Here is a 26,328-nt window from a genome sequence, read left to right on the forward strand (position 1 = left end):
AAAATATCTGAGACCAAATAATGGTCTCAAATATAATTTTATACACAAGCTTAGATAAAGAACCTAGACTTAGTTGCAAAGGGTTTGTGCAATACATAGCTGCTCTGTATCTTGTCATTTGCACTTAAACAACAAAAAAGCTAACAGAGAGAGAAAGAAAGCAGACTCACCTTTGCCTGCAGGTTGTGGGACTGCAAATCCAGGTAGCAGGAAAGGTACTCCAGTGGTAACACCAGCTGGCTTTAATTCATTGACACCGTATGTTGTTAAGGAAGTTATCAAATTAACTAAATCTTTCAAAGCATCCTTAGATTCAGCTTCTTTTGCCTGTTCTAATCTAAAGAAAATACAATAGGATCAAGTTAGCAGCACTAGTTTATCTGAACTCAAAACATTTTGGTAAGATCTGTTTTATTCTATCAGTTTAGAGACTAATTTTGCTGCCTGATTCCTACAGTATTTTCCATGTCCATATGTCATACCATTAGGTTAGTCAAACACTGGACTTAAAAGAGCAAACAGTTATTTGCCATAGGAATTTACCTCATAAATCTCTCCTTGAACTCAACAGTCTGCTAAAAACCAAGAGACATGAAAATTACATTAAAAATCCTCTCACAGACATGAAGATACTGTATAGAAAAGTACATGGATAGTCTGTAATTAAACAGATCTGTAATTAACTTGGTGGACTACATCTGCCACTTTGAGAGTGATTATTTTGTGCTAATGAAATGGTATCTTGGTAAAGGCCTAGCACTCACAAGCATGGGATGAAGCACGAGAGAACAGAAATGTTAACATTCCATCCCAACCATTGCTTACTGACAGGAACACACCATCAGACCAAACCTAAAAACTGACTCTGAATCATAACACCATCCTCATTTTCCTGCTACTTCACCACAAATAAAACCATGCTTAATTATTTATTAGCTCTGTAGAGCTCAGTAGTAAACTTGGGACCATGTTCTTCTATAGATTCAGGCAGTGCAAGCTCTGTTTGGCTTCTTGCTGACAAATGATTGTTGGAGCCCTTTACAAGCAGCTCAATCTGCATCCTTCATCTTCTCAGTCAGATGCAGCTGAGGAAGGAACCTCGCTCAAACAAAAACCTCCTGCAAACAGTCACTACAGAAGCACAGAGCTCACCTATTATTGTACTAATTCTCCACACGCCCTGCCCTTTCACATCATCCAGATGAAATTACCAAAGTGCTCCTCTTGCCCTCATAGATTTTCTGCAATTTCTTACTGAGCCACCTTCTTCACACATCCTTCTGGTTTTCCAGCTCCAAAGACTTTCCTCTTTGCAGCTTGAGACCCAGTGTCCAGATTTCATACCCTTACATGACAGTTATCATCATAAAAGTGCCCCAGAGCTAAGCAAGTCTCTGTGGGTAGGTTTGAGCCAAAACTCGGTGGTCCATCATTGACCAATGCACAGGCTCATTCAAAATCATTGTTTTTTGAAAAGAACTATTTTCTTCTAGAAAACCCCTTCAGGAAGAAATTAGGATAACACATTCCTAGGCTATTAACATTTACTGATGTCACCTGATGATGCCAGGTGTCCTCCTTTTTCAATGAGACATGCAAATCCTTAGTCTTCCTATACATTTGGCAGGAATCCCCCATTCTTTGATTTAAGGATGAACAAGCTCAGGAGAGAATTTGTTTAAAGCACTTGATCTACAGTAAATCACTTTTGTACCTCAACATGTAACATGACAGCACATTCCCCTCATATTTCCCCTAAACTCTGGCTGACAGTTTCTGGAACACAACTGCATTTGAATAATACTATTTTGAATTAATGCATTAGTGAATATAACATACTCCAAAACTCCAATTATAGAACAAGAAAAATAACAATTCCTTAACAGGTGCTTTAGCTTTTGTGGTACCAAAGGTAACATGAGTAATTTTAAGTGTGACTAAAAATGTCAAATGTCATGTCTATGTCTGGTATCCATTTAAAATAAACAAACAATAAACAGAAGTATACAATGTAGTGGAAAATTTAGTTCAAATATTTGGGTGCCAAGACTCAGCATACTAACACCAAAAATAGGGAGATAACAACATTAGCATTTCTCAGTAATAATGTCTTAAGCATCTTTGACCCAAATATACTTTGTAAGGTGTATACTTCTAGTTACCAAGTATGTACCCTGTATTTGTAAAATAGATATATTTTACAATAGCAACAGCTACGCATTCTTCTTCAGAACTTCATATTCAATCAAAGCAATATTGTCTGCTCACAGATTTTACTCAAATAAAGCAAGAGACACTCTTCTTTCTCAGTCAGTAAATTAAAGAAATTTCTTTCATGGAAATGAGAAGAGAGATCATGGATAGATCACATACTGAAGGTTTTTTGGGCAGGCATTTTCATTACCATATTTTTTAATGCATTAGCAGCTTAGAAGAATTTTTAATTAGGAAAAAAAAACCTATTCCCTCGTGGCATTCCCCACATTTACATATGGGATTTTTCATTATGGTAGCGTGATGACACAATAATTATCGAATTATTTAGGTTGGAAAAGACCTTCAAGATCATTGAGTCCAGCTGTTAGCCCAACACAGCCAAGCCCACCACTAAACCATTTCCTTAGACAAAACAAACTCCAACCAAACTCAAAAATCACTAGTTGCAGCCAAAATTTTATGTTCTGGATTCTCTCTAAATATTTAGTACCAGTTTTTTTAAGCAACTGCTGTATTTCCAAAGCAAGAAACATTTAGTAATAAACAGTACTAAAGAACAAAAAATTCAAAGTTTCGTCAATGGAGAGAAACACAGAATTCAATGTTTTGGTCCTAATATCTTAACTCCATAATGATCGATAATCACTTACTTGTTTAAACCTATTCATCCACTCTTTATAAGAAATCTTTTTTGAAAAATGCCCAGTGATATGTCTGCATTTCTTCAAGCATTTTTGCCTACCTGAGGAGGAGGTCACAGAGGAAGTTGTATCCTTGCCATATCCTAAAATCATCCAACAATGTTTGGGATACATCACTGGAGTCTTTGAGAAAACAAGAAAGTCCAGCAAACATCTCAACTATTTCTAGGGGAGAAAGGTCATCAGACTGCTGCATGTTCTGGACACATGTGGACAAACATTCCTTTTCTGAAAAGAATTGCAGTGGAGAAATTTAGAATTTTACTGACATTAAGGACAGCAAGAAGCATAAGCAACACACAAAACACAACAATAAGGTAATAACTTATTCAAGTATCTCTTGTCACAGAACACTTAATACCACTCGAGGATGAGAAGGATTTTCAAGTGGCTTTGGATCAGAACCCTAACCTTTTTTTGGCAACCTCTTCCTCCCTTTTACAACATTTACTCTTGTAAGGAGGAAACTGCGTAGATAAATACTAATTTTTACCTAAAATGTCTGACCAGAGAACTCAACAGAATAAAAAGACAAATATGGCAACTGTAAGTAATTCTAAACTGTATTTTTTTGTTTTAAAACACAAAGTTATACAAAGCAGTGATTTGAAGTGTTATCTCATATTCCATCAGTTCATTAGGTCAGTAACAAAGTTTTCTCAAATCTGTAGTGAGATTTTAAGTTGCCAGCTGTTTTAAAGATGCTCCCTTTAATTATTTGCTATTTTAACTTTGCAGTATGCACAACACAAGCACAAATCTTTCTAGCTAGACTGATAAAAAAATTTCCCAAAGGTTAAATCAGAGCATGAGAGCGTGAAAGGATGCTTCTTTGCATATGATGAAATATCTTAATTTTTTTCTGAACGTAAGTTAAGCCTTGTGACAGATGTTATCTCTTAAGTCAGGTTCACTTTTTTAACAAAAGAAGAAAGCGGCAATGCTGACTGGTTTTCTTTTTAAGACACCATTTCACTTCTTAAAGAGCCTAGAGTATTTTTTCACATGCCAGCTTCCCTCCACTATGGATCAAGCCCATAGGGAAGCAATAATGGTAGCAGCTGTAACATGCCAAATGACAGTCAAAACTCCAGTTATTTCCTTTGTTGCACTTTAATAACAGCTTCACATGTGTACATACACCTTCTACACTCATCAAAAGCCCACCAGAAACCTATCACCTTGTAAGCCCTATCTAAAAACACTCAGCTGGTGACTATGCTGTGCTTTGAGTGATACTGAACATTCATATCTTTTTGACTGGAATTGGAAACACACTGCTTGCACAAAAAAAAAGAAAAAGACTGAATTTTCTGTGAAATATGTGGGAGCAGGCTGATGTATTCAATAAACGATAAATACGGAGCTTTGCAGCTACTTGCTTCTCAGGTTGTGAGCAGCCCAAAATTGTGGGTTTCTTCTTTTCCAGTAGGTGTACACTGCTAAAATGGATGTTTTAAGGATGTTTGTTCACTCCAACAGTTAGTCCACTTTAAAAACTACAAATGCTTCTTATGTGGCCCTACAGTCTAAAAGCCTTAAATATAATATTAGAAACATATTTTATCAGATTTCTTACCTCAAGTCCTGCATACCTAAACACCCATGTGGTTTTCAATTAATGCAAAAATAATAATTTGTATGCAAAGCTGCTTCCAGGCAGCTAATATCTTCTCCAACACTGGTTTTCATCTGCAAGTTGTTGTGGAACCAGCTTGGCACCTCCCTCTTTACCAGCTCCTTGCAAAGATAGATGATGAATAAAGTACTACTTTCAATTAGCTACCAAAATCTGTAACCAGCTACACAAATGTCCCTGTACACTACAGTTTCCATGCCAGCAACAGCCAGGATCTTCTTGTCTTAACAAATGGACAGGAGACAAACTGGAATGATTCTGGATGCTTCATTCATTTAGTGACTTACAGGCAGAATTAAGCCCATGAGATAACTTTAACTTGGCCTTCAGCATGCACAAAATCTTCATTCTATAATCTGTAAGCCAAGGTGGGGAAGATGAGTGCCTGGCAAAAGAAATGCAGGGTGACTGAAGGGTCAGCAATCCAGTCAGTGAAAGACCAGGAAAAGCATAAGGGCTCCAAATCCATCCAGTACAGGTATGGTTCTCAGCCAAGAAAAGAGCCTCCATGGGCCAGGCCTAAAAACAACATTCTTGGGTTGGGAAAGCTGGGCTGGACCACAAGGGGAGGAAGACAGCTGCCTCCTAAGAAATAATGCATCTTCACAGCAATTATTTTTCAATTCAGGCAGTTACTGAAAGCCTTTCCTTTTCATTATCATGAACTCTACACCAAAACATGAGAGAAAACAATAATTCCAGGTTAAACTGAAATGTGAATGAGACAGACTCAGCTAAGATCACTTCTCTCACTACACAACAGCCTAGAAATGTTACCTGTATGTAAATAAGCACATGTCCAAACTAAAAGCCTAGAAGCTTCCCTATTATTTTAATGGCTATTTCCCAAATAAGAAAACTATGAAAGAAGAGCAGGAAAAAATCCCAATACTAAAGAAAGACACATACCATGGATGTATTTCACTACATTGACACTAAGGCCATGACGAGATATGGTCATTAGTACTTCTCCTGCACTCTTCCTCCAAGGCAGGTTATAGGGAGGGCACCATGAGGTTATTGCACTGAATAGAAGCTGGAGATCATCCTTCTGAGCCAGTTCTTCTGCCGGGGACACAAAACTGCACAATTTTACTAGGATCTGAAATAGGAAGTCATTAAACAACTAGCATTAATACCTTTATCACTGCTAATTTTGCCCAGACTTAGTAAAAGTTGAAACATTCTTCCACTAAGGAAACACATCAAAAAAGGTAATGTGCCGCTTTCCCTTTGTGTGTTTCTGTACTTTGAACATAAGACAAGGTTATTTGACGTATGGTTATTTCAAGTCCCAGTTCAGTTTAAAATGCTCACCAGAAGACTGGAAGCAGAATTTAAATCTCTTAGGCTGACACAGCATATTTGCATGGACACCAGAATATTCCTTTCTTGGAGAATCTGCCAGTTACCTAATTTGCAGGTTTAAATTTTGAACTGGGGGAGAAGCTCTGTGAGGCAAACTGTATTCCTTCCTAATGCAGGAAGAAGGCTATTTATGGGTTGTTGGCAGAGCAGCAACCATAACATCTTGGTCAAATTAAGTTTGTCAGGAAAAGCTACAGCAAAACTGCAGACCTACCTGAGTAACTGGCACCGGGATGTGAATTTCCTAATTACCAAAACCAAGAAAAATGAAGCCAAGTGAAGCTACTATGTCATGCTCCCTTTTCTGCATGTTTTGAGATGTCTGATTTCTTGCATCTTGTGCAGGAAAAACTCAGGCTCCCTCCCAGAAAACTGGAGAGAGGTTGTCTGCAACTGAATGGGGAGGTCTGAAACCTCACTCATTCCAGTCAGTTCATTTGAGAGCACCACTTTATTATCAATACTAATGTTTTTTACTACATCTATTTCAATCAGTAACAGCCAAAGATAACAAGTACTAGGACCAGTTGGATGAAAAAAGAATAGTAGTCCACACGTTGCTCCTTTTAAACATCTGTGCAGAAGAGATGCACAGATTTCTGTGCAGGAGGTATTTGTCAAAGACAAAAACTAGAGAAGGAGTGGGAATTTAACCTCAACTGTGCTTGCAGGAAAATCCACCTCTCTCTTAACTATCAGTTTTTTAAGAATCAAGGAAGAGTAAAATGTGGCTCAAGTGAAAAGTTTCTAGACTTTGTTCACATTAAGTATTTACATTCCTCTTGCAAATTCCCTGACCTTTTTTACTTTCTTACCTGTACAAAGACTTTCTGTAGTAGCGCTCGGCGCTCTGCGAGAGGTAGTTCATTCTGTGCTCCTCCAACTACCTCAGGCACGTGTGGAAGGTCAAAAAACAGATACAGACATTTAACAAGTGTGGAAGGCACTGACATTGTAGTCATGCAGTCCACAGTTTTCTGAGGAAGAAAAAAACACAGTGAAAAATTCCAGTTCAGCATATTATATATTCCAAACATCAATAATAATGCAGTTGAGTGAAATGCTGGTTTTTTTTCCTTCTCACACTTTGGTGAGGTGTTGACACAGCAGTACAGATTCACCATCGATTCTTGAGTGCCTATCCAAACAGTAATTTTAAAAATAGGATGATTTATTTACATGACAACAGCATCTCATAGCCACAGTTCAGAGCAGTCAATGCACAGGACAGAAGCAAAACCTGTCAGTCTCTGCCAACAGAAGTTAACAAGTTAATTACAAGACCTTCAGCCAAGCCCCTTATCAGCTATCAATTCTTCCTAACAGAAGAAATGGGAGTGGGAGGAGGACTATTCAATTTATGCTCTCCTTTGGCAAGAATGCATAAGAAGCTGTAAGAAGCAAGGTAGTAGAAAATATGAAAGCATCAGTGGGAAGAAAAGATAAACTGACATGGAGGCTGGTGACATACTAAAACAGAGTTAAGATGATGTGCTGAATTACAAAGGCACATTAAAGCAGAAATAACAAACCACACAGCTGCCCAGCATACAGCCAGAGACAGCTCTCTGGTGTGCAGCACATGCAGGAATGATTCACTACCACTCCCATTAAATCACTGCTGCTGGCCTTGCTTTTTGCAAATGCTGTGGCCCTCCTCCTGTGAGGTGTGCAAAGTTCAAGGTCTGAACTATTTAGGTGCTCTATGTGCCATGCATCTCATGGGGCACTAAGCAGCAGTATGTAAGAGAAGCCTTTGGGCAGCAATAAAAGTTGCATGCATTATTCAAAGCATTATAAATTAAAGTCTCAAAACTACTCTTTTTTCATGCAACTGAAACCACAATGAGCTAAATCATAAGTCCTGTGGCAATATAAGAGAAAGAGTATCTTAACACAGAAAAGCAGAATATTATTACATCTTTTGGTGAGTGTTCATGTAATTAATTTTATTATTGCTTTGTCTATTCTACTCTGTAATTTATTTTTAGCTTTGCTGTTTCAGACTAACCTGTCCTGATGAAGCTAGTAAATTGATTGTGGTGAGCAGCATCCAACCTCTACTTGCTTCTTCACTTTGATTGACCTCCAGAAACTGGACTATGGCACGACTTGCAGCCTCTGTAGGAGGCAGTAAAAAGAAAAAAAAAGCCAGTAAGAATTCAGTCTGCTGGTCTGCAGAAGAAACATATCCTCTCAGCAGCACTGAGCATAAATTCAGTTTAACAGCACTAGTTATAAAAAGGACTAGGCTTAGGCCTATGCCTTCCAGACACACATTCCAGTCTTACACACACACTTGGCTTTGATGCTGGCAAGGCTGCAGAAAGTACATTCTTTGGTCACGCATCATCCTTGACTAGCAGACAAATTTCAGTAACCTACAGCAACTTCTGTTTGAGTAGTTTTGCATTATCAATATACAATATACTTTTTCCAAAGATATGAAGTCACCATCCATTAGTGGCCTCCGTAGAAATAGCTGAAATTTCTCAAAAAAATCCCTGCACTGAAACAACAGTATGGAGGATAATGGGGATTGTAGGGGAGAAGAAGTGCTGAAAGACAATTGAAATAAAAAAACAGGGAAAAGTAACATTAAGAGTATGGTCAGCAATTACCACATCCTGATTCTACATTTTTTGACAATGAGAACAGTAACAGCTTACAGATAATTCTTATGATTGAGAACCACTTCCGGATGCTATTCCATATCAGTCAGAGCCAAAGACAAACACTCAGCCTAGTAAACAAGTTATCAGCCTCAATAAATAAATCAAGAGAAAATGCAACCCTATGTCACTGCTGCATGAATACACACTTATGTAAGAAGTCTATAATGCCAGTTGTGATGTCTGCCCATTACCTTTAAGAGACATCTAAAAACATTTTTCATTAATAACTGTGCATCAATCATCTCCTGTGCTTTTAGTGTCAACTAGGACAGAAAAGGAAGGTGAATAATGTCACATAAAAAAGTAATTACAAAGGAATTACTAATGGAGGAATAAATCTGCAACTGAAGAAAAATCCTATTTTAATACTGGTTTGTTTGCTTCATCTGCTTTTAAGATTCCCCAGCACATACCTGGGAAGTTTATCTGAAAGGCAGTCCATTTCATATGGCAAAGTACTTATCAAACTTGTAGTATCAATTACAGTGAGAAGATCACTTTATGAAGCATCATACTGTAAGCTGTGCAGATTTGGTTCATTTGTTCAATGGCTCCTTTCTCGTGTTTTTGTCTGGCAGACTTTTTCCTATAACAGACTTTCGCACAAACCACTAGCTTTTCCAATTCTAGTGCTAAAGGAGAGGCCCCTACCACTTCCCTCCATGAGACTGAGATAAAGTTTGACGTATCAAGGTGAAAAGTAAGGCAATTTATAAAATTCACACAATTAAGGACAAGTAGGAATTTCCCAGCATGCTGACCTGAAACTATCAGTGCAAAGCACTGGTCAGGTGGTAGGGGTATATGAACAGGCCAACTTAGAAAGCACAACAGCCATGACACAGCTCCATTTCCTACACTAAAGACATAGGCAAAATGTCAGAATTCCTGACAAAAGCCATTTTTCCTCAGTTCTGAGAGCCAAGCATGTCTAAAGCATGCACTGCTGCTTCAAGTACAGTGCTCCACCAGCACAGCATAAGGTGTGATTTTGTAGGCCTATTGTCCTTCTATCCTACCACAAACAGAGCTGGGCAATCAGTCTCTGACTGCAAGAGACTGTCTGTGCATACTAAACTGGGTGTGCACAGCCTCCAAAGCCACCTATGGAATAAGGTCTCATTCAGTCATCTTTGAAAATGAAACTCAGGGGGTTAAGTCCATGCTTCTGAAAAAGTTGTCATGCTGCTGTGGCATCCTGGCATAGCAGTAGAACACTATAAATAGCAGTTTCAAAATTGTCACTCTTAATTAAGCACTACCTAAAACACAGACAGGATTTTACGTGCTGGAACACGTTCTCTTGTCATCTGCTCTGAGCAAATTTGATAGTGCTATCATTTAAGATTAACTTCTATCTTCAGCACTAGTCTTATTTTATTTCTTGTACCTTTCCCCTGTTTTTGAAGTACCCAAGTCATCTTTTAATATAACATCCTCTATGTGCCCCATTCAGATGTCCTTAGCCCTTCAACTTCTGCTGCAGAAGAAAGCCAATTCAGAAGCAGGATATGCTAACCAGTAAAAACAGCAAAAAGGCAAAGAGAAAAACCTATAAAATAATATGTAAATATACCTACTGTTACAGTGGTGCAAGCATGTACACGTGACTATGACCATGATTATGTGGTTACATGATTAATACAAAAAAGTCAGATTTTCCAGCACGGATTCAGTATATATGGGATAGAGGCTTGGTAGAATCAAACAACAAAATTTGTTTCACATGTAAGAGGTGCACTGCATCCTGGACTTCAGAAAACCAAAAGGCAGCAAGCAGTGGGATTAGAGTTATTCAGATGGGTAGCAAAAATCAGTGCTACAAGCACTGCAAGCAATGTTGTTGCCTATAGCAATAGCACTACGGGCAAATTTAGTCCAAGAAGCTTTTAGTTATATGATCTAGAACCATAAACAGTATATAATAGCATAATCAGACTTCTGTATAGCTTATTCTTGAGGGGAATGGTAGTGAAAAAAATATCTGTGCATGTGCCAAGGGTGGGAGGGGAGGTACAGTCAAAGGTATGGATGGGTGTGTTGGAGGTGGTGAAGGTGAAGCCGAAGTCAGGGATCCCTTCTCTAACGGAGCCTTCTAGAAGGCTCTGCTTCTTTTGGGAAATGCCCGAAGACACAGTCAGGTACCTAAAGTTACAAAATACAAGTAATTCTAACTACACAGATAGTAAGAGAGAAGTATCAACCCAAATAAAAACGTGATGGCACAAAGTCTGCCTTCCATCATCAGGAGCAGAGTTGGACTGTCATCACACGTGGCAGACATGAAGAGGCTGATGCCTTTGCAGTGTGCAGAAATGGAGGGCTGCTCATCCAAAGATAAAACAACTAAACTGTGCCAACCTTTAGCCTCACTAATGCAGATGATAAAAGAACAGGCTTTCTAGGATCTCTTGGAAAGGCTCTATATTGTAGTACACTTGCCTTGTGTAAGATCTGGTAGAAAGCACCAAAAAGAAAACAGAAAACTGACCAAAAGTAGTGAGCTATAGAAGCTGTTAATCTGAACTGGCCTTTAATGAATAGTAGCTGACAAACACCTCTTTTTCCCTTCCAGAGCAATTTCAATAAACACAAACCAGAATCACCTTGTAAAGCAAAGTCCCCCACAGAACAGAGAAAGCATACGTATGCAATGAATAAAAACAAGATGTGCAATCCCAGCATGTGAAATAATTTCCAACAATCTCTTCTCAGTAGAAGAAAAGTTAACATACCTAAAAAAGTCTGAAAGCAGCACCTAAGAGCACTTATTTTATTGACAAAAATCCTCCCTATCAGGAAAACTTCAGACTTCATTAGTGGAGAAGCCTGAAAGGCACCTTAGTAGAAGAAGAAGATCCCTTCAATTATCATTTGTAATTCACCCAAATGCAAGATGCACTTAAACAAATTATACTAACTTCGTGGATTGAGAATAAACATAAAATTAGTTCTGCTGATGTGACAGAGATTAACTGTAAAAAAAAGCCTAAAAAAACCCCACCAGATTTTGCAGATTAATGGATCTTTAAGAAGAATAAAGGTAGGCCTTTTAGAGGCCAAATACCAACCACTAATGTGATTTTCTACAATGATGATGAATGTTTATCAACTTGATCTCCCAAAATGATTTGATGATGAGATAATGATAGTCTTTCAGCATATCTGCTATAAAAATGCCTGAGGAGGTTAAAAGCATTTGCAGTGGTGAAACAGTTTGAATAAATCTGTGAAATTAGGAGGAAAAGAAAGAAACTAGAGGTAGAACCCCTCCCCCCACAAAAAAACACAAAAGAAAAAAACTAAAAAAAAACCCTAAAAACCAAAACCAACCAAAGAAAAAAACCCTAAAAATTAAAAAGAAGGGTGAAAAAAATATCCAAACTCAAAACAAACAAACCCACTCCTCCTTCCGTTCAGAAATAACCTTTTAAAAAAACCAAAATCACTACAATAGTCAGAGGTTATAAACAACAACTGAAAGTGCTGGAGGTAGGAAGGATTAGCTGAACAGCCTAGCAGTACAATAAAAATAAATTTAGCATTCAATTCTAAATACTGTAACAAACACAAACAGAAAATGCTGTAAATATGACATGAAAAACTGACTGAAATTAATAGGGACACAACTTAACTGAACTTAGAAGGTACACAGAGCAGTGACGTACACTAGCTAGCCAAATAAAATCACCAAAAAACCAAACAAACTTTTGAAATTGTCTTTGAAAGGAGTCTAAAAAGTTCTAGATCTGTGATATACCACTTTGCTTTCTCATTGTTCAGTTTTCTACCCTTCTTCAGTTTCACCTGTCCTCATAATCACATGTTTATATTTTGTCTACAGTATGATTTTCCAGGTAGCAGGACTGCCCATCACTTAGGTAATCATTCTGAATCTCCCTGGCATAACTGTTAATGCATTAAATAATGGGCCCTGACTGGATGTTGTTTGGTGTGCTCAAGACACAGACAATGGAGAGGACTGAGTTAGAAAACCATTTTAGTAAAAATTACCACAAATAATAACCAATAACCACCAAATCACAGGTCTGCACATCCTCAACTGATGAAATATCAGAAGCTGTTTAGAGTGAGAGAGGTGTTGGTTAGAGCCTGGTGCTAATAACACCACGTTATGGGTACAGGTTGTGGGTACAGTTCACACAGCGTCCACTGACCTAAGAGCTGGACTTCACGATCCTTATGGCTCCGTTCCAACTCAGAATATTCTCCAATTGCTCCCTTTGCAACTTTAATTTAAAGACATGCTGTTGGAATAGCTGCAAAATCACAGAACCACCAACTCCACCCAGAGAATGCCTTTAGAAAAACTCATTATATTAAAGTGTTGCTTCCTCTCCTGACAAAGTAGCCATTAGTAGCCACATCAGTTCTATCAATTTTCAGCTGTGCCTGTCCCTTTTTTCAGAAGTCTTTTCCAGCTCTGAGCCAGATGCACTCGCTCCCAAAAGAAAAGTTCGTTTCAGAATTGAGACTATACTAGAAAATAGATGTTTGAACATATATTCTACATAGTACTACCACAACTTTTTGATCAATTCAGACACAAAATTTGACTTATTTGTGACAAATGTGGCAGCTAAAAATCTCAAGTATATAGAGCTATCTCACCCATGACCCCACCACCTTCTAAACAGACTAGAAAGTCCATGACAAGGGAAAGTATTCACTAATCCTCATAAATAGATACTGCTGTCACCAGAAAATCATCCCTGTTGTACAGCAAAGACTGAAAGCTGCAAGATAATTTAACTCAGATTTAACTGCTTCACTTTTCACTATCCCTACCAGAGAAATAAGGCAGTTGAAATGTAGCTGAACACACAACTACAATGGCAATGTTCAGAGACCACTTAAGACAGGGTGCTGGCACAGTTACTACTGAATCACAAAACACTGTTCTGAGGAAACTACTACAGTCTGCCAAGAATAACTGAGATATGCCTCCGCCATGGCACGCATTACTCACATAGCTATTAGCATAAATATTCAAAGGCCTGATGAAAATAATTGCCCTGTGTTCCATTATCTGATGGAGTAGGAAAAAAAAATAAAAGCAAAGGAAAAAAACAAAAACAAAACAAAAGCAACAACAACAAAACCAAAACAAACAAACCAACAAAAAAACAAACTACCAACATACTCACAGGCAAGATTTAACCATACCACATTCCCCACTGCAAAATACTGTCAACACATTTATAGAAATCAAGTTATTGCAAAATTTCTTCCCTGTCATTAACTATTGAAAGTTGACTTTTGATTGTATGGAAAGCTTGTCTCTAACACAGGCTCAGCTATTTTCTTGACTTACATGGACCACTTCACATCATCAAGAATTTGCACTTGGATACTACAAGAGACATTTCCTGTATGTTGTTGCTACTGAAGTTTTTTACTTTTAAAAACATGCTAGGAGATAATTACCTGTCAGCAGCTATTAATACATGTTATATCTTTTTGTTTGAGACACAAAAATAATGGAAGTTCTAAAAAAAATTATGCAAGAAGTCTTCACAATCCACAGACACAGTATGAGGTCTTTAACATAAAGCATATTCTAAAAAGCCATTAATTTCTATTTTTTTAAATCAGCATCACAGGAAGTGTGCATCTAGCTCTAATCACTAACACAGAAGTCTAAAAACTGAGTTTTAATAGCATGTTAATTGGTTATTTCTGGAGAGTCAACACACTGGTCCCACCAAGAGAGTCGCAATGCAACTGCACAACATGGACCCATCAGGCTTTCTTGAGGTCTAAAAAGGGTTTACTGACCAGAGTAACAGCAATCCTGATAACAGAGGAAAAATGACTGCTTTCTGTTTTAATAGAAACATTGGCATTCATTACATTAAAGCTTAGAAGAGCACCAAACGGTCTTTTTAGTCATTGTGGTCAAGTTTCCACATGGGGTGGAAAACATGAAAAATATCCCAAAATACCACCATCAACAAAAATTTACCTTTGACTTGTGAGGTTTTAAGAACTGGATTATCTTGGAGCAATGAGCAGAGATATGGCTGAAGTAACACACAAAAATGGTTATTCCCCACAGAATCCAACTGACTAGCAGACATAACAGATGTTCCCGGAGAAAAAAGGTCAGGTGAATACCTCCATTCTGCCAGCATGGCTGTTGCACACTTATTTCCCCCTAATACTCAAAAGACATTTTGCACCTATTTACCCATAGAGGACAGGTTTTGTCTATAGTATCTGTTTAGCCATCTGTAATGTTTCACTGCTTCACTGTTAGACACTACTTAAAACGGATATATATTGTAATTGACACAGATTGTGACTTTTGACTTCCTGCACAATAATATTCAGAGCCTTTTCCAGTCCTCATTTACCACCAAATCCAAACTGAGAACACAGCACAGATCTTAAAATTATCTAGTAGGCAAAGACTTGATACTTCTTAGAAGCACTCCTATTCAGAAAAGGAAGTCTAAGAGGAAAGGTAATGAAACTGCCTCCTTGGTGCATTGTCCTCAGTTATGCAACTGCCAATACAACATCAGGTTCTGACACATTCAGTGGTCAACAGAACCAAATCTCACCCTGACATTTAATAATCAGAAAAGAATCAGAACAGTCCACTGACATTTTTCTAGAGCTAGCAGAGTTGGTCCTAATGTGGGACTTCCTGTATTTTCACATCTTGTTAGCTTCCTGGCCAGCAGCTAATTTAAAATGCATAGCTTTGGAATGTTAACATATCCAAGTGACACAACACATCACCAACAGGCACCTCAGGCAAGATACAGCAGCTGTTCACATGCATGCTCTCGGCCTCCTTCTCCTAGTAGGTCATGCAACTCAGTTCACACCTCTCTCTCATTTTGTGGAGAAATTTTGTGGAACTCAGCTTTCTCCACAACTCAGGGAGGAAACCTCTAACCTCTTCCTCCTCCTCTCTCTCTCAGTCAGAAGGAACAAAAAACATCACATTTTCATTGCTAAAAATTCAGTTTCTGAGCCTGCACAGTTGCTGTGAATGGCAGCTCTTAGTATTCTGACTGATCTGAAAATCACGATGCACAGATGTGGAAAAGGCCGCCCTTGTGCCCCATGCAATACCTGTGGATTTATTTGATGCTCTCCGTCGAATTTCAGTCACCATCAATCGTGACACTTGAGTAGTAAACTGCAGGAGGTCAGAAAATTTTTCTGTCATAGTACTTGGAGGAGCATTTCCAAACACCTAAACCAAGAGAAAAATGGATGCATTAAAATAATTCAGTTTACAAGGATCACTACAAACTACCACGTTCCTTTGTGAAGAAGTATTGCTATGGAGATTACAAGTTTTTCTTTACATGCTGCAGCATTCATCACTGCACTGGGTGCATGCTCTAAAATATGTTCAGGGTTGGAATTCAGATCTCATTCAGGGAGGTAAAATCTGATGAATGGAGGGGAAAAGAGAGTTATAAGTTTCCTTGCAAGATGAAAACCCTGCAGAACTCCAAAAGACTGAGATTGCACTGAATGGGGTAAAGAACAGGTACCAGACCAAATTCTCCAACAGGACTTCTGTTTTTAAGATTAACTCCTTTACTATCTACTAAATATATGGACATGTGTAAAGTCTTTTAAAAGGACTAAGAATTAGAACTGCCCTGTTATGTCCTTTTTCAATAAACTCACAATACCAGGAAGTCTCCCATGTTGCTGATATCCCAAGGACTTACTCTCCTCTTTTGAGATCCTTCTGAACATAACAGCAGGCTTTTTTTTTTTAGAAATTGTCACTTAATTCTAGAAACTTATTCTTCATGATTAAGCATTGATTTTGTTATTAAATAATGTATTAGATCACATATAACAGGGAAAAATGTGTGAACTCTGTGGTATTACACGAAGCTGTGGAAGACAATCTCAAAATGGATTAGCTAGTTGCTGCAGTAATTTACTTTTCATTCAAGACTGCACAAAAAAACAGAGTCTTTATCCACATTTCTAATGTAAAACTTGCACTAAATGGTCACAATAAACCCATGGTATACATTAGCAAACAAAGCATGCAATCTCAATTATGAAATCATCACTTGTGTTAGTGCTGAAGAAACAGAATAGCCTGCTCAACACCTGAACAGTCTCAGCTTTTTAAAATTTTCCTCCATTACAGATATTTATGTAACCTTCAGTAGCATCCCTGATGAGCATAAAAGATGACAGTATTTTTCTAGCAAAACCTAAGTTCAACAGGTTACACTGACCTCCCAGAAGGAGGATGTGTTCTACAACAGTACAGTTGATTTGAACTCAACAGCTGCTTCACCCCTGTCTCCCTTCTCTGGGTGACCCAGTTACCCCATTACAGCTGAACTGCTGACATACTTGGCTGAGGTCATTCTCAAGTCCAGGGACATTCATCCATGATTACAGCCAACAGGGATGCAAGGTAATTGTAGTGCCAGCTAACCTTGGAACCCCTAAGTCATTGAAGAAGACTTAAAAGGCAGAAGGAAAGAATAACCTTTGTGGAAGTTTGACTTCTTACCTCCCTTAGTATCAGTTGCTCTGGCACATCACAAAACAGCCAAAAATATTTTTCCTGCTTAGTTGAGTTGCAAAGTCATGATGAAATGGAGTCAGAAATACAACATTGAAATGGAACACTCAGCTTACTCAAAATAAAAATAATTTTCACCAAAGGCATAAGTATTTCTCATGCTGGAAATCACCATTATCATTAAGGCAGATACCATTATCATTAAAGCAAGCAAATTGGAGACCAGACAGTACAGGCAGACAACTGTTTTCTGCAGACCAAGAAAAACACCCCGCATTTGAATTATAGACTACACAACATGCCTAGTACAGACAATCCAAGTTTCCCTAAATATTTCACAAGACCTCCTTTTGCAGTTGTCTCCACAAAGCTGTAAGAAGGGAAGAGGGCCTTGAGGTTTGCATGCTCACATAAGGTAAGTAAGATTATCTAGACCAGAATGCACATTAGCATCTTGTCATCACTAATTGCTTAAAGCTCTTTCACACACATCAAGTCAAGAGGGAAAACTATTGGCCCTGTTACCTGTCCTGAGCTTGCTCAGATTTGTTAGCAGTTGCCAGGAAACACAGAGAACTCAAAGTTACAGTAAAAAGTTTACTGAGGTCACGTGGATTTAATTAGGTGCCCCATAACCAAGTTTGCACTATGTAGAATAAACATCTCCACTGGATATTTACATACCCTTAGATTAAAAGTGGTAGTAAAAACCAGGGACAGGATGCTACATATTTTAGCAGTAAATTGTCTTTTTAATATAGAAAAGCAAGGCTCTTTCAAGATAATGTAACAATGTACCATTTAGTCAAAACCAGCCTCTTCATCATTCCATCCACTTTTCTCACACGCTGCACAAGCATTGCCACCACTGTGGTAAAGCAGTGCTTCCACAAACTCACTGAATTCTGAAAGGAGCTTTCTGAGTACTCTTCCAAGGGACCAATCTTTTGTTAATTATGCACTAATTTAGCTTTTCATTACTATGTGATGCATCATTCCATAAGCCTCCCTGAACAATAAAGAAAAAGAAATGGTCTGTAAACCCACTTGTTACCAGAAATAGCAAGATGGTTTTATCCACAGCAAGTCTGGGACATGCTCTATCTATAAACCAAACTTAAGAATGCTTTAGCTCTGCTGAATTTACTGATTAATAATCCTCAAAATAAAAAAAAAATAAAAAGGAAATGAAGATGCCTTTCCCACAAAACTTGAGATACTTCTGATGAAAGGAAAAAACTCAACCCCATGGCTAAGCAAGAAAGCCTCAAGAGCTCCTGGATACTCTCGTTATTTAACTGACTGCCAGCTGCTGGCTACTTGGATGCCTCTGGGAAGCAGAGTTACCTTCTTCACTGTAGATCTCCACACTCAGCAAAAATAGTGCTTCTTCCAGGACTCCCTACTGCATTTTGTGCACACACACACACAGATTCCAGCCAAACACATGCAGCTCCCACTTCCAACAGCTCGGCACTCTGGTATAAGAGACATTCTGGACTACACATAAAGGGACAGCACAGAACATTTGAACTGAGCTTCACAATTTGTTTGAGTTTCTCCTCTAACACAAACATCCTAATCTTATAACAGAAAATGCTTTTATAATACACCATCATCAATCTTTGCTTAAGCAGTAACAGAAAAAGTACCCTATCACACTTCAAAATCTTTGACAGAATAAAGACAACCATGTAAAGTAACTGATGGATGGATTCAAGAGTCTGCATTTGAACAAAGTTATTAACTGATCATTTAAAACTTCTGCAGCTAAGGATTATGTTTGAGAAACAAGAAGAATTTTAGAAAGGAACTGCTAATAATGTTTTCCTTTTTCCTGACAGCAAAAGTGTCCCTTCTCAGAGAAAAGCTGTGTCAGAATTTTAGAGTGAACCAAGATTTACTAGATCTGCCACTGAAAATCTCTTCCAAGACTCTTTAGAAAATGAGGTTTTTTTTTTTTCTTGTACTATTTTTATTCCAATCAGAGTTCATCTTGCTGTGACCTGCAGCATTCCTAAGGTAGTAGGATTGTTCCAAAACAAGCTGCACCATTAAGAGTTGGCACTCCAGAAGACTGAGGAAGCCACAGCAGACACTGTATGTGAATATCAAAAGAAGAAGGCAGCACTGACCAGGAATCTGAAGAGATAAACAGTGGAAGTAGAAATAGATGGCATCACAATTGCTCAGCCTCTTGAATAGAGGAAAACAAGAATGCATTTATATATGAAATGCAAGGAAAAAATCCCCCTATAACAGAGACAGGATGAGATCTGACTGATCAGGAAAAATCAGTTTAGTTTGGGTTACACTATCTCAGTTCATCAATGACTTATAATAGTTATCAAGGTCTGTAAGAAAGGAAGTGAAAGAGCAGAAACAATACCTGCTTTCCTCAATATGTCAAGCTATGATCCAGATTTTCAAGACTGAAAACTGAAGTGACAACATCTGGCAAGAGCCTGTATTTGTGGCATGAAGGACAGCTCGAAGAACCTCACAAGCTCAAAGCAGGTAGAGTTTGAGGACAGTGATGTTAAAACTAAACAAGGAAACTGATGGGGGGAAAATGAGGAAAGAGGAATAAAATAGCCAGAAGTAGGACTGAAAAACAAAACATCTGCCAAACACATAAAAATGTGCCTTCAGCACCAAGTTCACTTCAGTAAGGAAGGGTACAACAGAGTCTCTAGGATTCAGAGAAAAGAGCCCATAGACAAAACTAGATGGATTCTGCAAAGAATAGAAAAGAGACATGGGAAACCTGGGGAAGAAAAAGCTACTACAAAAAAGGGGAAAACTGAGGAAAAGAGTAGCTAAGATGCATTCATACAAATAGAAATCACAGAATCCATCAATCTGTTCAAGAATATAAATGGTACCTGAGATTACTTATACAAGAGCTGATTTTCACAAAGTAAAAAGAAAACTTGGGGCTACTGATTTGGTTTTCAGAATGCTTTAGCACATGAGCTGAATGAAGGACAGTTAGAACAAGTGGTGCAAAGACATGAAGTAACTTCAACTGTGCTTCAGCAGAGTGCAGAGGAGGAGCTGAGAATTAGGACAAAGCCAGTGGTATAAAGGGTGGGGGGGATGAGTATTAAGAAAAAAAAAAGAAAAGAAAAAATGCAGAACAATGGAGAAATTAAAACTTAGCTGGTTTTTTTCAGCTCAGAAATATAATTGACGTCCTTCCTTAGACTGCTATACATGCATTGCTACACTAGTTCTACTTAAAAACAGTATCACCAGCGTAATTTCTACAGATGTAATGCTTCTGCCAGTTGTTAACACAAAGGCTAAGAAAAAATTCTTCTCCACCTGCACATGAGAGTTAAGTGCTGAAGAAGCTCAAATGGGGGCATTCTGTTTTCCAGAAGAATTAGCGTCATGTAACGACCAGAGAGAGATTTCTAAGCATAACTGCAACAAAATAATCTTGCCTTGAGCCCAGGAAGGTTAAGATTCTACTGTGCTAATTTGTAAAAACAAATCAAGAAACCCCATAACTAAAAGGCATATAATCTAAGAAGATAAATTAAAGAGAAGGCATAGGAACTGAGCTTCCTTCTCCCAAACTCACACAACAGGTTACAGCAAAAATAAGACCTATGGCAACAGAATGGCATTCAAGTGATCCATCCACTAAAGCACACTACCTAGTAGACTGAAAATCCTAGTAATACTATGTCTTGACTAGGATTAATTTTTCTACACAGCATTGTTGTAGTTTAACCTCTACTGGAAGCCAAGGACACACCAGCTCATTGCTCTCAGGTAGAACAGGGCAGAGAAACAGCAAGTTGAAAGGTAGAAAACTAATGAGTTGAGATAAAGACAGTTTCATAGGGAAAGCAAAAGCCATGCAAGCAAGCAAAGGAAAACAAGGAATTCATTAACTGCTTTCCACATGCAAGTGTGCCCAGCCTTCTCCAAGACAGCAGGGCACCATCATGATTAACACTGACCTGGGAAGACAAATCACTTTGAACATCCCCTCCACTTCCCTCTCCTTCTTGCCCCTGTTTTATATGCTGAGCCTGACATCGTATGTGGGGGATAGCCACTGGGTCAGCTGGGGGTCTCCTCCCAGTTCCATTTGCACTCCCAGCCTCTTCACTGGTAGAGTGGGGTGAGCAGGCAGAAAGGCCTTGCCTCTGAGTAAGCACTGCTCAGCAGTAACTGAAACATCCCCATATTGCTAGCATTATTTCCAGCATAAATCCAAAACACAGCCCACATTAGCTACAAAAGAAAATTAACTCTATCCCAGCAAAACCAGCACAAGCAAGCAAGCAGCTCAGTGTCTAACACCTTCACAAGACATACTTTCAACAAAACATCTTTTTAGTTTTTGGATTATACCAGTTCTGTGAGGTAGCATATACAAGCACAAATTTATCACTCAAGAAGTAAAGAGTAAGAGCATACAGTGGGGAAAAAAACAGAAAGCTAGATGTGTACCTACTGGTCTTTCACAACCCTAAAACTACTGTCAAAATTATTATTCACAATAACCTGGCGGGGTAACTGACTGACATAAAACATCAGGAGGATTTAGTTCCTATTAATTCCAGCAACAGTTGCCATAGTTCTGCCTCAAAACAAAATCTCTGCCTAAGTACAAGGGAGTAGTGAAATATGAATGCTACAGTAAAAGTGGCTATTATACATGCCCTACACATTGCTTGTTCAAAATCTCCCTTATCCATGAAGGGAGATTCAGGCTCAATACATATAAAAAGGCCTATGAGAATATATCATATGAGAAATTAAAATTGTTCAGCTCATGTAGCCTAGAAAAAACCAAGTTGACAGGACATATTATGATTACTATCTCTAGATATGCATCAGTACAATAAATGCAAAGAAGAGAGAAGAGCTATTTAGACTCAAGGAGAGTACTGTCACACAAAAAAGTGGGTATAAACTTGCTCACAAAGTTTAGGTTGGAAATTAGATGACTGTAATAGCAGTGAGCTGCAGTGAACTGCACAAAAGCTGTCAGTCTACATGCATCTGTGGATTGCTCTTGAGAAAAAGTGATAAGAAAAGGAAATCTCCAAAGGTAAGTTTATCCCCTAACACAAAACTGTGTGAGGAGAAGGGGAAAATTGAAAGGATGCCAATGGGAGAAAACCTGTTATGCTAGAACCAAAACGTCTTGGGAATACAAAATATGAGCAAACAATCCAAATAAAGAAAACAGTTCTTGCAAATTGCCCGGCTCACCCTGTTGAACACAGGTAACATCATGTAAAGCTTTTCTTCCTGCTCTTTCTGGGTCATGTGCCGTGGAGGATGACAAAGCTCTGTGAAGAGGCGCCGCAGATGCATCAGGCCCAGCGCGTTGTCCTGGGGGCTGCAGTCTTCCTGCCGGGGCCGGCCCATGATCCTCTTCACCATATTCATCTTGGCTGACTTTTGGAAGCTCCCTTGTATCCTGTTCAGAAAGGAAAAGGAACTTGCTGAGTACAAGAAACTGAGGCATTACTCCACCAAAGCCTTCAAATACATAGCACCCTCTCTCACAATAAGTACCACACTGGAGTTAAGAGCATTAGCTAATTTTACATGCCAGGCATTGATTAGGAGAATTTAAAGCCAAGAACTTGAAAGAGCAAACATCTGATATTCTCCAGCAGAAAGCATGGCTGGCCAGGCTTTGAACATTGCCAAATGCTTTGGTACTTTTTATCGGATGAGTTTTATGATCCTTTGGTGCACATCCCACAGCATTTACAACAGTGTTACCTACATAATGCAAAATATTCTCAAATTAATTCTAGAATAAAAACAGTACTTTAAAATCTAATCACACAAGACATTCCAACTCTCTCAGACATCGGCTTTATCATAAAGAGACAAGCATAGATTTTTTTCCCAACTTTCCTGTGGGAAGGAGACAAAGCTATCCACTGGAGCTATTGTTCATCTCAGCCCTCAGTTACTGGCTCTGCAGAATAACACCTCAGTCTTCAAAACATGGACCAAGTCTTCCAGCTGTGCAATTGAAGTGTATCAGGCAGGACCTTGCATGAGATGTGCGAGGGTCAGAACAGATAAATCCCTAAACAGATGTAATCAATCAGACACTGCAGCAAAATGGACTAACCTCACAACCATGTTCACATTAGGGAAGGAGCAAAGGGAATACATGGAAAACAGTTTCTGCTCCATATATAAAGTAAAAACCACCAAAAATGGTGGTTCACTCCATACTCCACAGAATTGCATTGCCTACATCTCACTGCTTAAATGCAGCTGAAAAACCAAAGGTCAGTAACAGCTGTAAAAATTATTCAAGAGTAGAAAATGCCTTGCAGCAAGAAACTTAAAGAACTTGTTATTTAAATTATCAAAAAGAGAGGTTACCACAAAGGGTCAATTAATAAAAAGAAAAGTGAAGATTTCAAAGGTGCTATAATTAGAGTAATGAAAGGAAAGTAGACATTACTGAAGAACTCCAACCCAAAGATTAAGTTGTGATGAAAGACTGTAGCTGGATGCTAAAGCCAGGAAAATAACACCAATAACAAACTGGAGCTATGATTGTAAAAGTGAAGGCAATTAACTACCAATAAGAAGCATTAATAAAATAAAAATATTCTCTCTATAACCCAATAAAGAGATACCTTTCTGGAACATGTTCATAAAATGTTTCCATAAAGTATTTTACTAACATATAGTAAAACATTAGGAACTAAAGCTAACGAATATTTTAGTACCATGTAAAAAATAATTCATTAAATGAGAAGTCATCAAAAAAGCTAAGCTGAGTTAGAAGCCAGCAACTCCAAGTCCATGCTGGAAATGTGCACTGGCTTTTCACAATTGAGGAAAAATTAGATAGAACTGAGTGTTGTCTTTTAGTATATAATTCCTAAAAAATAACATGGGTAAGACTTCGAATCAGCATTAATCACACAGCTAAAAATAAAACACAGCTTCCTCCAGAAACCCATAGCTTTTCCAAAACTCTTCAGTTTAAGGATACTTCTCTTGCTGTAGCAGGTAGACTAATAGAACACTACATCTGACCTCAAAGACCCAAACCTTCACTGATGAAGCAGCAGGAAAAAAGTCTGCATCTTCTTTTCAACAAAATCTTTTAAAGACAATATTTTAAATTTCTTTTTATGATTCACAAAAGATTGAGAACTTATATACCCACCCAAAATTCATACTGTCATCAGATCCAGGACTGCTGTGGACTTCTGCTTGTGTGGCAAATTTTTCTTTTAAATTCTATTGCTTTATTCAACCTAAGCACACACCTAATACAGAAATTTACACTGTGGTTCAACCACACACTTCTAATTATAGATCAGATAAGTTTTGTACAGTCAGAGAAGTCTAAAATAAATGTTACACACTATTTTCCTAGTGTAAAATAGCCTACTGGAATGGCGTTTTGCAGCTGTGATCTATTTACCTCCACCAGGGGAGTTAAACCCAAGGGATGACAAATGCAGAGAACAATTACAATAGTCCTCACTTCCTCAACACAGTCATGGTCCCTCCTGTCTATTCCCCACTACAAGCAGGTATTCAACATAAATGAGGGGAGGGGAGGAGAGGATGTAATACCAATTAATACCAATTAACTACTTTTTTTTTTTTCCTCTCCAGAAGTAACCAAATTCCAAAGTAGATACTACTTCCAGAATTATTCCAGAGTTGCCTCCTACTGTGTTTCTCTCTTACTAGAAAAAATGCTAGCATGGGCTCCAGGCAATGTCATCTGAAATATATTGTACATAAAAGCTGAAAGAATTTCTGTGATTTATTTTTGCCTGCCCAAATCCAGTGATGTTTTCTCTGATTATCACAGCATAGATTATCTAAGGAAAGAGAGCTGTTGGCTCTGGGACCTCCAGCATTAGGACCAAATCTTAGATATGTGAAAGTGAACAATGAAAGAACAGTGCTATATTGCTACTTTGTCTTGTACAAATATTTTGACTGATCTTTTCCTTGTTTAGAATTGGGCCTGCAGAAGAGTAAGCAGTACACCTAAACCTTTCACTATAAACAAAAAGTATCTAGAAAAAAGGGAGTTCCTATTCTAAATGAAAGCATCTGAATAATCCTCAGTCAGCTGCAACCACCACATGTGACTTGAATTCAGCATTAAGACCTGGCAGACCCTTAATGTCAAAAATTAAAAGATTCCAGTATTTTCAGTAACAGCCACTTCACCTGCTCACAACCGCTTGTTTACAGCATATGACAATCAAGCACCCTGCACAGTAATTAAGACAAGCAAACTCAAAAGTTAGGGAATGCTGGTCTTGTAAATGATGGTAGACCTTGAATTTGGGCTGGCTCTGCACATGCAGTAGTCTTAAATTGCATACTCACTTCCTATAGTCCCCAAACAGCCTCCCGCCTCTCTCAGCAGATGCTTCATGAGCAGCTGGTTGGTATTTTGTTACTTTGCCCCTCTGAGTATGCTGGTACACCTTGGTTCCTACAACCTGGACTGAAAGGCTGCTCTGCACACCCAGTAGTGCATTTCCTCAGGGATCAGAATGCATCACAACTAATAAACCAATTTCCTTTAACAGATATGCCCCACAGCACAGGCACTGACACAGCCTCAATACCCACAAAATGAACACACATCCTCCCTTATGCTAAAATTGATGATGTTTAGTAATATGGTATCTATTTGAACATGCTTTGGTGAGCAGCTAATCCTTCAATCTTGCAATCTTGAATCTTTCTGCTTTCTTGCGTTGTGTCCCTTAGAGACCAGCTGATGTCCTTCCCCTCTCAGCTTGTGATCTCAGAGCTAAACACCCAGTGCACCCAGATGCAATTAGATGGCAGCTCCAAAAAACTCAGGAAGAGTTTTGTGGAAGTGGCAAGGACAGAAACCTGTTCTCAGCACAGGAGTCTCTTCCCTGCCTCGCATTCCCTCTTCTGCCACACACATCCCACAGCTGCCCCACATTCTTTACTACACAGCCCTGATGAGTTTCTCCCCCTAGCAGGTCTGAGCAGGCACACTCTTCGTAGGGAACCTGTGAGTTGGACATTCCATCGTTTTAAACTCAGAAAGAAGTTAGAAGTTATTCTGAAAGAGCAAACTAGGCAAATGGAAGTTCTGTGATACAGCCCCACTGCGACAGGCACGTAGTTTATCAGGAGGGCTGAAGCATTTCAGCCTAT

General features: G+C 38.5%; 1 protein-coding gene across 10 annotated transcripts in view; it reads right to left on the bottom strand.

The window, feature by feature from the left end:
- WDFY3 (WD repeat and FYVE domain containing 3) overlaps positions 1 to 26,328 on the bottom strand; it is a 152,295-nt gene that overhangs the window by 79,486 nt on the left and 46,481 nt on the right. For 9 of the 10 annotated variants that reach the window (XM_077783021.2, XM_077783020.2, XM_021541464.4 and 6 more), the window contains 7 exons: positions 22,384 to 22,594; positions 15,708 to 15,831; positions 7,937 to 8,046; positions 6,741 to 6,902; positions 5,467 to 5,659; positions 2,960 to 3,146; positions 171 to 337 (listed from right to left, as the gene is read on the bottom strand). In XM_077783021.2, the coding sequence (XP_077639147.2) occupies positions 171 to 337; positions 2,960 to 3,146; positions 5,467 to 5,659; positions 6,741 to 6,902; positions 7,937 to 8,046; positions 15,708 to 15,831; positions 22,384 to 22,563 (1,123 nt within the window). In that variant the 5' untranslated portion in view covers positions 22,564 to 22,594. Of the gene's footprint in view, positions 1 to 170; positions 338 to 2,959; positions 3,147 to 5,466; positions 5,660 to 6,740; positions 6,903 to 7,936; positions 8,047 to 15,707; positions 15,832 to 22,383; positions 22,595 to 26,328 lie in introns of those variants that run through there. The other variant, XM_085579286.1, reaches the window with a different exon arrangement.

Source organism: Lonchura striata, chromosome 4 (genome assembly GCF_050655825.1).
Source record: "Lonchura striata isolate lonStrDom1 chromosome 4, ASM5065582v1, whole genome shotgun sequence".
In the NCBI taxonomy this organism is placed as follows: domain Eukaryota; kingdom Metazoa; phylum Chordata; class Aves; order Passeriformes; family Estrildidae; genus Lonchura; species Lonchura striata.